At 38.6% G+C, this 13,724-nt stretch overlaps 1 protein-coding gene across 4 annotated transcripts in view; it reads left to right on the forward strand.

Annotated features, from left to right (window-relative positions):
* ZNF385B (zinc finger protein 385B) overlaps window positions 1–13,724 on the forward strand; it is a 302,554-nt gene that overhangs the window by 208,136 nt on the left and 80,694 nt on the right. For 3 of the 4 annotated variants that reach the window (XM_028125130.2, XM_028125138.2, XM_028125142.2), the window contains one exon: window positions 9,296–9,438. In XM_028125130.2, coding sequence (XP_027980931.1) covers window positions 9,296–9,438 — 143 coding nt within the window. Of the gene's footprint in view, window positions 1–5,406; window positions 5,438–9,295; window positions 9,439–13,724 lie in introns of all 4 variants that reach the window. The other variant, XM_028125151.2, reaches the window with a different exon arrangement.

A 13,724-nucleotide genomic window follows, 5' to 3' on the forward strand; every position in this document is an offset into this window, starting at 1 on the left:
CTCAGAGTTCTAGATACACATTTTTCTCTTTGGCATCAGTAGATTCCGTGTCAGTCTCTTCCGTCCACTTATGAAATTCAGCAAGGAAGCATCAGCATTAAAGGGAACTTTTATTTTCTCCCAAATCATTTTGAGCAAAATCAAGCTGGCAGTGAGAAAAACATCATATTCATCCTAAAAGTAGACAAACTTGACAGTGTTCAAAGATGTTCTTCTTACTGGAGAATTTTTCCTGTATTTGCTGAAATAGTTTACTTAAATTATCATTGAACAATTTAAAAAGTTTCTGTTGGAGAAAACATACAGAAACATGCACATAAGTGTACAGTGGATGAATGTACACAAACATACCTGTGTAACTGGCACCAAGATCAAGCAGAAAAATTTCTAGCACCCTACAAGCCCCTCTCATGCTCCCTTTCAGTCACTCCCCACACCCTTCCTACAAGGATAGCCCTTTGCTAACAGTATAGATTCGTTTTGCATGATTTTGTACTTTGTGTGATTGGTATCACACAGCATGTTGATATGCTCCCTTATTTTAGTTTTTTTCCTCAACATCACACTTGCGAGGTCTATTTGTTGTTGCATGTAATTATAAATCATTTGTTTTCATTGCTATATTCTATTATATGAATGTTTTATTGCGTGAAGAACCAAAATTATTTATTTCTACTGTTATGGGTTAATTAGCTAATTTCCAGTTTGTGGCTCTTATAAAGAATATTGCTATGAGCATTCTAGTACATCCTTTCTATTGGATAAATACCTTGAGGTGGAATTGCTGAGTCATAGGGTATGTATATGTTCAGTTTTAGTAGATATGCTAAATAGCTTTTCAAAGTAGTTGTAACAACTGATAGTGATTCGAAGGGGCACATGAACCCCAATATTTATAGCAGCAATGTCCATAATTGCCAAAATATGGAAAGAGTCCAGATGTCCATCAACAGATGAATGGATGGAGAAGATGTGGTATATATATATATATATATATAAATGGATGTAGATACACACACACACACACACACACACACACACACACACACACACAATGGACTATTACTCAGCCATCAAAAAGAATGAAATCTTGCCATTTGCAATGACATGGATGGAACTAGAGGGTATTATGCTAAGCAAAATAAGGCAGTCAGAGAAAGATGAATACCGTATGATTTCACTCATATGTGGAATTTAAGAAACAAAACAGATGAATGTAGGGGAAGGGAAGGGAAGGAAAAATAAAATAAGAGGAAAACAGAGGGAGGCAAACCATAAAAGACTCTTAACTATAAGGAATAAACTGAGGGCTGCTGGAGGGGAGGTGGGCAGGGGGATGGGGTAACTGGGTGATGGGCATTAAGGAGGACACTTGTGATGAGCACTGGGTGACATATGGATGATGATGAATCACTGTATTATAAACCTGAAATTAGAATTATGCTGTATGCTAACTAATTGGAATTTAAATAAAAACTAAAAAGAAAAAAAACTGAAAAAAAAAGAGTTCTAGCTGCTCCATATCCTCATTAACAATCTCAGTCTTTCTTCATTGTAGCCATTCTTATGGGTATGTAGTGATATCTCATTGCAGTTTTAATTTACATATCCCTAATGACTAATGAAGCTAAGTACTTTTTCATGTTTACTGGCCATTTTAGTATATATTTTTGTGAAGTGGCTAATCTTCTACCCATTTTTTCCTATCATGTTTTCATTTTCTTACTGATCTTTAGGGGCTCTGTATTCTAGATTAAAGTTCTTTGTCAAAATACATATTTGATTATAATCTCCCACTCTGTGGATTGCCTTTTCATTCCCTTGATATGTCATATTCCCAAAGCTTTATTCTTTATAGAGTATATTGTCAAATTTTTTATGATTAACATCTTTTTTTAAAGATTTATTTATTTATTTATTTATTTATTTATTTGAGACAGAGAGAGAGAGAGAGAGAGAGAGAGAGAGAGAAAGAGAATATGGGGGGAGAGGCAGAGGAAGAAAGAAAATCTCCAGCAGACTCCCTGCTGAATGCATTGCTGGGCTCCATCTCACAACCCTGAATCGTGACCTGAGCCAAAAATCAAGAGTGAGACACTTAACCGACTGAGCTACCCAGGCACCCCTATGATTAACATCTTTTGTTTCCTATTTAAAAAATCTTTGCTGGGCACTTGGGTGGCTCAGTCAGTTGAGCATCTGACTGTTGATTTTGGCTCAGGCCATGATCTGATGGTACGTGGGTTTGAGCCCCACTTGGGGCTCCGTGCTCATCAGGGAGTCAGCTTGGGATTCTGTCCCACCCCACCCCACCCCACCCCACCCCATGCCCCACCCCCTGCTCGTGCACCCTGGCAAGCTCTCTCTCTCCAGAATGAGTAAGTCTTTAAAAAAAAGGAAAAAGAAATCTTTGCTTACTCCAAGTTCTTTCAGATGTTCTGCTTTTCTCTTTCTTGTTTTACTTTCTCAACCACATATGCTTAAGAATATCTTGAATCCTTAAAGTTTTGAATTTTAATACATTCAGTTTTCTCCATGTTTTTTGCTTATGTATTTCCCTCTACCATTCTCCCATATCCACCTCTCAAAATATCAACCATTCCTCGAGGCTTATCTTAAGAGATAATCATCTATGAAAACATTTATGAACCCAACTCCTAACCAGATGCAATTTCTTTCTTGAAACTCTTTAGCATTTTGTTGATAATTTATTATCCCTTACATATCCTGCCTTTTACAAGTATTAATGAACTTAAGTATTTATGCCCTCCTGGGATATGGCACAGTGTAAGAGGAGTAGGAATGGTTCATAACTACCGTAACCAAAGCTTATTGAACACTTGCTATCTGTCAGGCTCAGGTTTAAGCATTTTGCATAGAAAAATCTCAATTAGTACTCCTACCAGTCCTATGCTGTAGCTACTCTTATTTTCCCCAATTTATAAAAAAGAAAATAGAGGTATAAAGAAATAAAAATCACTTGTCCTAAGTATTACAGGTTTTCTTTCTCCTTCAGTGCCTGCCGTTCTGGGTCATGCCACTTCCAAGAATGAAAGGTAGACCAGAGTGGTAGGCAGCAAACCAAGGTGTATTGAGCGGATAGCAAAGTGCTGGTACAAAGCTCCCGAAAAGGGAGGGGACCTGAGAAAGTTGCAACCAGATTTTCTAAGTCTAGGGGTTTTTATGGGCTCCTTGGCAGGCTGTTTTAATCTGATTAGCCCTCCATGAGCCTGTCATCCAATCCAGTTTTTGTCATCTATCCATCATGGGGGAAAGGGTGGAGGGCTCCTTCCAGGGTGTGTAAAATCCTTCTAAGGTTGGCTTCCTCTTAAGGCGGGGGGCCCCTTGTCCCTGCCTGCCTTTCTTCCAACTATCCTTTATCACAGGTTTGCACAACAACAAAGTGGCAGACGTGAAAGTCATTGGCTTTCTCCTGAATTGGTAGAGTTCATGTGTGTAGAACAGCATTGCCTGAAGGACATGCCAAGCATTATAATTGTTCCAGAAGCTCTATGAAAAAAAAAGAAAGAAATGGAAAGTAGAAATTATATCTGCCTAGACATTCACAGTGCCTGTTAGTATATTATAAGCTCCAAGATGTCTTGCAAAAAAGAACCACTTTAAACTTTGTTGAAGCCAGCATTTTCTAAATGTGTTTGAGGACAGAATCTTTTTCACTTAACAACTTTACATATAACCTACTTTATGGAAAGGTGGCTGGGCTTTAGAGCCAGATAAGCAACAGCTTAGACCCAGGCCCTACCACATACTAGCTGATCTCAATCTCTTTAAGCCTCACCTTTCTCATCTGTGAAACGGGGATAATAATGCAAACCTCATAGAATTGTATTATAATTTTTTAAAAGATTTTATTTATTTATTTGACAGAGAGAGACACAGCGAGAGCAGGAGCACAAGCAGGGGGAGTGGGAGAGGGAGAAGCAGGCTTCCCACTGAGCAGGGAGCCCGATGTGGGGCTCGATCCCAGCACCCTGGGATCATGACCTGAGCCAAAGGCAGACACTTAATGACTGAGCCACCCAGGCACCCCAAATTGTGTTATAATTTAATAAAATAAGGGACACAAGTCACTTAGCAATACCTCGCATAGAGTAAAATCTCATTAAATGGTAGTAGTTGTTACTATTTTGTCTTCTCTTAAAAAGTAAAATAAATTTTGTCTGATTCAATTTATGAGTATGTACGGGTATACACGTACAAATATGTATATATTCTTATCTGTGTGTATACTTCTGTACATGCATATGTAATGTGCTTAAGGTAGTGCCGGGCACATAGTATGAACTGTAAAAATGTTATCTCTGTTATTATTATTATGTGGCCTTTTCAGAAACAAAGCCCTTTATCAGTCACATCTCCTATTCACATAGCCACCTCCTTGTGACGCACTTGATCTCTTGATAAATTTGTTTTCCTCACGTGTTAGACTGATGAAAGAATGGAAATGATGGGAGAGGGGGAGAGGAGCCGCTGGGTGGTGATTGTGGCGGTTAAGAGGGAAAGTTACTCAGGGTAAGAGGCAACAAAGCTGGGAAAGCAGTAAAAAGAAAACTGAGTTTGGTAGGACTTTCGAAGAGTCACTCATTTTAATTTCTTTAAAGACATCTCTGGGAGTTCTATAATTGGCATTGCCTCCACCTGATAGACTTTTATATGTTAAGCTTTTTATTTCAGTACTCACTAGGGCAGACATACATAATAATGGCATAAGAAAAAACTACTTCTATGGGATATAGAATAGATTTGATCTCATTCTGTAAATGCTTCTCCATCCGGTTTTTCTGTGACTTCGGCATTTCCTCCTTCTAACACTGGGGTGTTTTGTATGCTCATGTTTTGGTACATAGAGAAGAGCCGCTAGGAACTCTGAGAGCTATCACCTAAATCTTCAAGATTATATTTCTGAAGGTCAAAGACTAAGGCAATAATTTCACATGTCACCTAACCCTCAGGTGGGGTTTTATTGTGTTGGAGTACAACATAATCCGTTGACTTAATAAAGCACCTATTACGTTACAGAGGCAGTTGGCCGAATAATAGTTTTATGATCATAGTGGTGAGTTGTCTTTCTCATTATTAGTTTCATAGTTATAGATGAATACAACTTGGATTTTACAATGAAAATGAAATTTGGGGGAGAGGGTTAATAGCATTCTTATGGGAAAGTATATGAACATGTGCAGTGTCCGTGTGAGAGTGGTGACTGTCGGATCTTTGGAGCAGGCATGCATGCTTGTGTGCATTTCATTTTAGGTCAGGGAGTTTGATCTATATATACAGCAAGTGATATAAAAATCTTTATTGGGGCACCGGGGTGGCTCAGTCAGGTGAGCATCCAACTCGTGATTTCGGCTCAGGTTATGATCTCAGGGTCCTGGGATAGAGCCCCCGGGTCCAGCTCCACACTCAGCAGAAAGTCTGCTTGAGATTCTCTCTCTCTCTCTCCGTCTCCCTCTAGCCCCCCACCCCTGCTCTCTCTCTCTATAAATAAATAAATAAAATCTTAAAAAAATAAAAATCTTTATTATCTAATAAGGTGGAGCCCTGTTATGACTTGATTCATTATAATATGTATGTAAGATTGTATCCTTTGCTTTGAAATAGAACTACATATAGGAGGTGTCTTACATAATACTGCCAAATAGTTCATACAAAAGACAAAGGCTGGTCCTGTCCCATGAGCATAGCAATGTAAAAGATACATTATATCATGCTTTATGCTCATTATATTGTCAACCCTTTCTGTTTTCCCAGGAAATATTAAAGATACTAAGCATTTTCTTGCAGGGTACAATGTATTCTGGACAAATTTCTGCTTGTATTTCCCACCAGCTTTTGGGCATCCCAAGGTGAGGAGAAATGCTTCCCAGCAGGGGGAGCAGGAACAAAATCTGGAATGACGTGACAGAGGGATTAAAGCCTGACCTAATTTGTGCAAAAAAAAGCACTTTATCCTCATTCATTTCCCATTTGCAAAAAAACTTCCTTCGTGAAGCAATGGGTCTAGGTGAAGTGACATGAAAAAGCAGGTTTGAAAAGTGAAAACAGCAAGGTTGAGGTGAGGGGAATTGATGAAAGCAGTTTATATTTATTCAGGAGATCTACCAGTACTTTAAAACAATCTGTGTTTAACATGGCAAATTGTCTGTCATTAAAATGCTAATGAATGGTAAACAGCTGCTAAGTTTTTATGCTAATGAATGGTGGCAGCTAAGTAGTTCTCAAGCCTTGTCTTTATTAGCATAGATATTTGATTGGGTAAAGGGGATCATTGTGCATTCTGACCTTTGTTGATGGAGCAATCTGTTTGTCAAGTTCCATGTTGCATTATGTTTGATTTGAGTTTGTGAGTACAAAATGACTCTTGCCAAGCCCTCCAATACCTTGTACTACACGGGCTTATAGAAAGAATTTTGCTTTTGATGTGGGGAGACCCATGATGGCAAAATAATTTGTCCATTAGGCAGCTTTAAGTAGAATAATTCTGTATACTTTTTGGACTTTTGACTTTTGACAATTATAGTAATTGTGAGTTGTAAAAGGCCATTGGTCTAAAATAAGAAATATCTTTTTTTTCAATTGAGCTAAGATTTTAAAGCAAAGCTTTTAAAAATAAAGATTATAATAAGTGCTTCTGCAACATCGAAATACTGACATAATATATCATCTTGGATCTGCAAGCTCTGAAGCTAGCAATGAATGTAACATTACCTAATTAGAAGAAAAATGTGTAATCAAATACAGGGTGGTTATGTGAATGCCAGAATGAGATCAGAGTATTTACTTTGGCATCAGAAAAAACCATTACTGTTTGATCTATACTTTCGGTTGATTCTATTTTTGCTGAGTCCTCCTCTATATTCCCTAATGGATGGGGCTGACCTAAAGACTTGCCATTACAGATGAATGTTTCAGAAGCCTTTTTCTTTTTTTTCTGTTTTGAGGATCAATGTAAATGAGGCATGATAGTCCATTAAAAACTATTACTAATAATGTTCTGGAATGATTTTAAATATAATGCAGAGTTTATTAAGGAAATCCATTATCAAAAAATATATCATTGAAATAGAAATTTTAATTATTCTGGAACACTGTGTGAGAACATTGGAGGAAATTTTAATAGTTGGAGCATTTTCCCATACTGTTTATTTCTCCTTGAAGTCAGTAGGAGATTTTCGGCGTATAATTATTTGTGGTCCTGTATAGACATGCTGGGAAAAATTGGAACCCTCATACATTGTTTGTGGTACTATAAAATGGTTCAGCCATTTTGTAAAACAGTCTGAAAGTTCTCAAAAAGTTAAACTATATGATTATCATACGGCACAAGAGTCCCCAGTTCTACTCTTGGGTATATTCCTAAGAGAACTGAAAATATATCTCCACACAAAAATTTACAGACAAATGTTCATAGCATTATTCATAATAACGCAAGCATGGAAACGACCCAAATGCCCATCAACTGATGAACGAATAAGGAAAAAAATGTGTTTACATCTGCAATGGAATATTATTCAGCCTTAAGAAGGAATGAAATTCTCATACATGCTACAACATGGATGAACCTTGAAAACTTTATGCCAAGTGAAAGAAGCCTGTCACAAAAGAACTCATATTGTTTGACTTTGCTTATTTATTTATTTATCTTAAGGATTTTATTTATTTATTGGACAGAGAGATAGATAGTTAGAGAGGACAAGTAGGCAGAGTGGCAGGCAGAAGCAGGCTTCCCGCTGAGCAGGGAGCCCGAGGTGGGGCTTGATCCCAGGACCCTGGGAGCATGACCTGAGCCAAAGGCAGACACTCAACCAACGAGCCACCCAGGCATCCCTCTTTGACTTCATTTAAATGAAATGTCCATAATAGGGGCACTTGGGTGACTCAGTCGGTTGAGCGGCCAAGCGGCCGACTCTTGGTTTCAGCTCAGGTCATGATCTCAGGGTAGTGAGATCGAGCCCTGTGTCAGGCTCCACGCTTAGCACCGAGTCTGCTTCAGATTCCCTCTCTCTCCTTCTCCCTCCCCCGTCCCCTCCCCCTTGCTCATGCACATGCACATGCTCTCTCACTCTCAAGTAAATAAATAAAAGCTTTAAAAACAAATTTTTTAAAAAATCAAATGTCCATAATAGACAAACCTAGAAACAAAGTAAATTAGTGGTTGCTGGGAGCTATGGAGAGGAAATGGGGGAAAATTGCTAATGGGTATGGAATTTCTTTTAGGGATTGTGAAAATGTTCTAAATTGTAGTGATGTTCACAACACTATGGATATGCTAAAAGCCATGGAATTGTACACATTAAGTGGGAGAATTGTCTGGTATGTTAATTATATCTCAATAAAGTTACTATATTAAAAAAAAAAGGAAAGGCACACCAGAGCCTATCTCCCAGAGGACCACCTGCACCAACAGATACTTACCTGCAGTAGATGGAGGTTTCAGAAGAAGAATGCTTGTTGCTGGAGAGGAGTGCTTTAAATCTCCCACACATGGGTTAGCCCAGATTCCTAAAGAAATGACAGCTAATGTAACTGTTAAAAAGGGATAGTTGCTACAATAATGCAAGGCTTATTAGAATTCAAGTTGGAGACAAATATTTGAGTTTCTGTCCTAACTTCTCCCTGTCCCCCAGTACCCTGCCCCACCTGGGCAGTAATCTCTCCCTTCAGCAGTAATCACTCCTTTAAGGTTCTCTTACTATCCAATGTCTAGACTACTTATTTCCCTCAAAGTAAGGGCAACTTTCAGTTTGGTTTTTTTTAGAGATAAAATTGTTTGAGTCATAATTTTCTTGGGAGCAGGCAGTGACTGTGAGTCCAAGGTTTTTTCCCCCTTGTAAAAACCCTATAATTATCTCTGATTTGCATAAAACATGCCTACCAGCCATTCAATAACTCTGAATAGTAAAGAGCATCTGGCTGCAAGAGGCTCCTCCCCTCCTCTCTCCTACATTTTTGGCAAGTCAGAGACAATGGTTGAACAGGATGATCTCATTCTGCCCCATCTGCCAGCAGGATCCGTGTACTATGTACCTCTGCCGGATCTGAGCAGCCCTTGGCCCTTGCCATAGCGAAGTATTCTGCATCACTGTCCTAACATCATGAGCAAGAAGAACCTTTTTAACTGTATTTTCTCCTCCTATGCCGTTTGCTTACCTTCAGCATAACTCTCTTGCTCTCAGGTTGCAGCTCAGCAGTCCTGTTTTTGCACGGTAGGTTGGGGAAGGAGATGGATATGAGCAAGAGACTGAATTCATTTTTGTTTTGTTCTTGGCAGGCAGTACATGCCACACTACTACACTTCCTGCTCTTGTGCGCACCCCTACCCTGATGATGCAGCCTTCACTGGATATCAAACCATTTATGTCTTTTCCAGTGGACGGTAGTTCTGCTGTTGGGCTCTTTCCAAATTTTAACACAGTGAGTAAATGCATTTTTCTTTTATTTGTGTCCTCCCCAATCTCTTTCATTACAGTTGTGAATAGGCAACACATGTAGCCTGTTTCCGAAGTGTGTAATTTTAGACCTTATATTGGTTACACTGATCAGTTGTATTTTGGAAGATAATCCTTCTCCCATGGGAGTTAGTCCAAACAATAGCCAGCATATTTATTTTACAAATATTTCCCCAAGTGACTTTTCACCTGTGGCTTTGAGCAGTTTTGTAGACTTCAGTGGCTTGAGAACCCATATGATTTCTGGGATGCTGTTCACGTGCTCAAGAACACAATTTAGAGATACCAAGTCACACTGATTTTTCCCTACTACTAGAAAAAAAGAAAGCATATGCTTTGACTACCTGGATACACTTTTATTTGGGACATATTTTAGGTCTTATACAAACAGAATTTTTATTGGGAAGTTATTGTGGGTTGTGTGAATATGACTCTATTATTAAAAAAAACTCATTTTAAATCTACGTACTAATTGTGTGATACTTTGCCATTCCCTTTAAAATGTACAATAAATATTAGTGCATCACCTATAATTACCAATGTTCTTCATTCAGGTCAGCTGACTGTTTATCTGCATGAAAGACATTTTGTAAGCATGCCAGGTGGAGCATGACACTTTTCAACAATAGATCTCAGCATAAAATCAGCCCACAGCCAAATACTAAGCTTGTAGGAAGAGAAAAGGTTAAACAGTTGAGGTGATTGTATGAATGATTTGTTTAGTCAGTGAATGCAGTCAGCTGGGGCATAATGGTCTACATGAATGATACAGCATTATAGAAGCTGCCATCACCAAGCAAAAGAATTGCATTATCAACACCGGCAGACAGTGAGCATCTGAAGTACTGCCAAGTGTTCCCTTTTGCAAACTTCTGCATGAAGTGAAACAGAAAGAGGGTTTTTCCTCAAGGGTTGTCAATAAAATCTGCTGACAGACCTTCTGTCACAGCTTCGTGTTGCAAGGTAATTAGGGGGTAGGGGATCAGCCAACTTTTTAAGGAGCACTGGCTTTGACTTAGCGAATAAACAGTGGAATATTTTTGTCTTTTCTGGGTTTTTCAAAGGCAAGTCAAACAGTTAAAAAAAAAAATAGAAAGGCACAAACAGGTGAGCATTGTTTCTAGTGCAGTCAGCAGGACAGTGAGAGAAATCATGCCTGCCCTGATCACATGAATCCATCAGGAGTGACCGCCCAAAACAGCACATCGTGCCATTTCACAGAACTTGAACTCAAGCGTGCCTATTGTATCCTCTACCGAAACATGGGTGATACATTCCAAGCATTATTGAATTCAGCTATACTTCTTCAAACAGTTACTAGGTATTTGTATTTTGGTTAATGTGCATTTGGGAAACAGCATTTGTAGCCACTGCAGGGGTCCAGCCACAATCAGGAAGCAGCACTGATGATGCGGGGAGGCATGAATGGCTCCGACTGCAGTTCATGGTTTTTGACACAAATAATACATGGATACGTATTTCAAAGATTCAAATAAAACATTGGCATTCAAGGCAAAATGTGTGAGTCACCATTCCCTGCCCCTGTGTACATGTTGACTCCCTTCGTTAGAGGAAAGCACCCCCATATGCATCCTTCTTTCCCCCTTCTAGAAGTATATTATGTACATAATAGGAATCTGATCACCATTGTCTTTTTACAACTGCGATTGGATGATCGGCACTATTCTCGAAGTTATTTTTCTTTCTTTTTTTCCTAAGTTAGTTTTTTCAACTATAAAAATGTCTTTACATATCTCTCGGTTTTTAAGAGCCGTAAAAAATGGAGTGTCTTCATAATGTTTTTTAGGTAAAAATACAGTTTCATAATGTTTTACTAATGTTGTATAGGCTGATAGACACACTAACTTGCCTATTTGTTTGTTCCATATAGCAACTATATGAAATATTTGAGAAAACCCAAAGAATAATTCTAATAGAAGTTCCTTAGTTTTCTTCTTGGAAGAAAGTAAACTTGTAATTTTCAAATAAAATACTTTTGGTTAAGGTGAAAAATACAGCAAAGAACTACATGAAATAATCATTTTACTCTCTATATTATATTACATTAGATTATATTATATCCAAGCCATTTGGTGGACAGAAAGCACTTCTGGTAGTATATTAAAAATTAAGTCATTGCAAATGGGACCCTTTATCATCTGGCAAATAAATGAATTTTTAAGATCATTGGGTTACCTATGATTTTACACTGAGTTACAGTTTGGATTACTCTAAACCTTTTCCTATAGACTTTTCTATCCCAGTGTCTAACTCATCTAGTAAATTTCTTAGGACTATTTCATAAAAGTCATTGTCCACATTTTTCTAGGAAAACATTTTATATCACTAATAATAGTTATACTAGATCATTATAGATTTATGATCTAGAGCCCTCAAAGAACTCAAGTCTTAGAACATTTTAGTAAATCATATAATTACTACTGCCTAGAAGAGGAGAGAGAGTAAAGAAAGAACAGAGACTTGAATTAGAATCTCCTAACTTCAGGGGCATCTGCTGACTCAGGCGGTTGAACATGCTACTCTTGATCTCAGGCTTGAAAGTTTGAGCCCCCCGTGGGGTAGAGATTACTTAAAAATAAAATCTTAAAAAAAAAAAATCTCCTAACTTCCGAAGTCATGTTCTGGCTCATCCATGCCTTTGGCTCTTTTGGTCTTTCCACATGATTCTGTGTGAACAAAGCTCAATGAGAAATCTTTCGTGCTCTATTCTGGAAGCACGGTAGGCAATTTTCAGCAGAATCCTTAAGTAGAAAGAGGAAAGAATTTTTTTTAAATATTTTATTTATTTATTTGACAGAGAGAGACATAGCGAGAGAGGGAACACAAGCAGGGGGAGTGGGGGAGGGAGAAGCAGGCTTCCCGCGGAGCAGGGAGCCCGATGCGGGACTCGATTCCAGGACCCCAGAATCATGACCTGAGCCGAAGGCAGATGCTTAACGACTGAGCCACCCAGGCGCCCCAAGGAAAGAATTTTTTGAATATGTAAAATGGACCTCTACAAACAATAGCTTTGAGGCAGAATAGATTTTAAAAAGTTAAAATTTCTTGTTAGCAAATTTTAAAATTATATTCTATTCAACAGTCCACTTATTCTTTGAAAAGCAAGGTGAGTGCCATTATAATCACTTTATTTTTAACCAAGGATAGTATTAATAAATAGAAGAAATATATCTTAACTCATAGTTATTATCAGAAGACTAGAAACGCTGTATTCTGATACCATAGCTAAAAGTTTGGGAATTTTGAAGTTTTGTTTTCTTTAAGTAGATTTTAAAAATACCTGTAAAGTAATGGTTTCCTCCTGTTTTTGTAGTGGAGCATGACAGTGTTACATGAGAATTATAGCAAGACTGAAATGGAATTCTGTCATATTCCAAAAGAGAACACGTGCCTTTTCTATACTAAATTGTACACAATGAAGAGATATGCTTCACAGCCTTCATTTAGTAGCTTCTACTCCACAACTGACAAAATCTCTCAGGGATTATATGTGAAGCATAAGCAAATAATCCAAGATACTGTCCAAGCAGAGTTCTGAAGAGACACACTAGAGAAAATGGAGTTTGGGTCACTGTTAATTTATGGTGGGCTCTAGGTCAAGGATGCACGTCTAGTGAACGGTGAGGTAAACTCTGCCCTTCCACAGTTTTACTTTACCGAGGGGCTGTTTTGAGCCACTTACAGGTAAAAGATCTGCAAATGAAAACATAAGTTTTTAAAGATCTCAACCTTTATATCTAAAGCCTAACAGGGCTTCTTTGCCTGGCTACCCACTAACCCTCACTCAACGTCCCCCCTGCCGCCTACCTTCAACTCTTTGTCATTCAGCGCCCAACTTAGATATCACCTCCCGCACGGGAAGTTTTCTGTGACCTGCAGAGTCTGAATTAAGCGCCCACCCTCTGTATTTCCAAAGTACCCCCAGATCACCTCTGTCATAGCAGTTGTCACACCATAATCTCGTTACCTGATTACCTGTATCCACTAAATGCCAGATCCCCGAGAACAGGGCCTATAGCTTGTTTGTCTTCCTACGTCTGGGTGTCTGGCCCAGGAGCTCAGTAAAACTTTTCTGAAGGGAAGGAGAAAAGGAAGGAGGCAAGGGCCCTAGTTTTATGCTTTTCAATGTACCTGCTCCTCCTCCCAGCAAAGGAAATACCAACATTTCTGAGCCCTTTCTAAGCATGAGGCGATAAGCCCAGGTGTTTACTTTGATTTTTATTTTCCCGA

The sequence above is a fragment of the Eumetopias jubatus genome, unplaced genomic scaffold (assembly GCF_037043125.1).
Source record: "Eumetopias jubatus isolate StellerSeaLion01/CBP00866 unplaced genomic scaffold, mEumJub1_p1.0 scaffold_3, whole genome shotgun sequence".
NCBI classification, from domain to species: domain Eukaryota; kingdom Metazoa; phylum Chordata; class Mammalia; order Carnivora; family Otariidae; genus Eumetopias; species Eumetopias jubatus.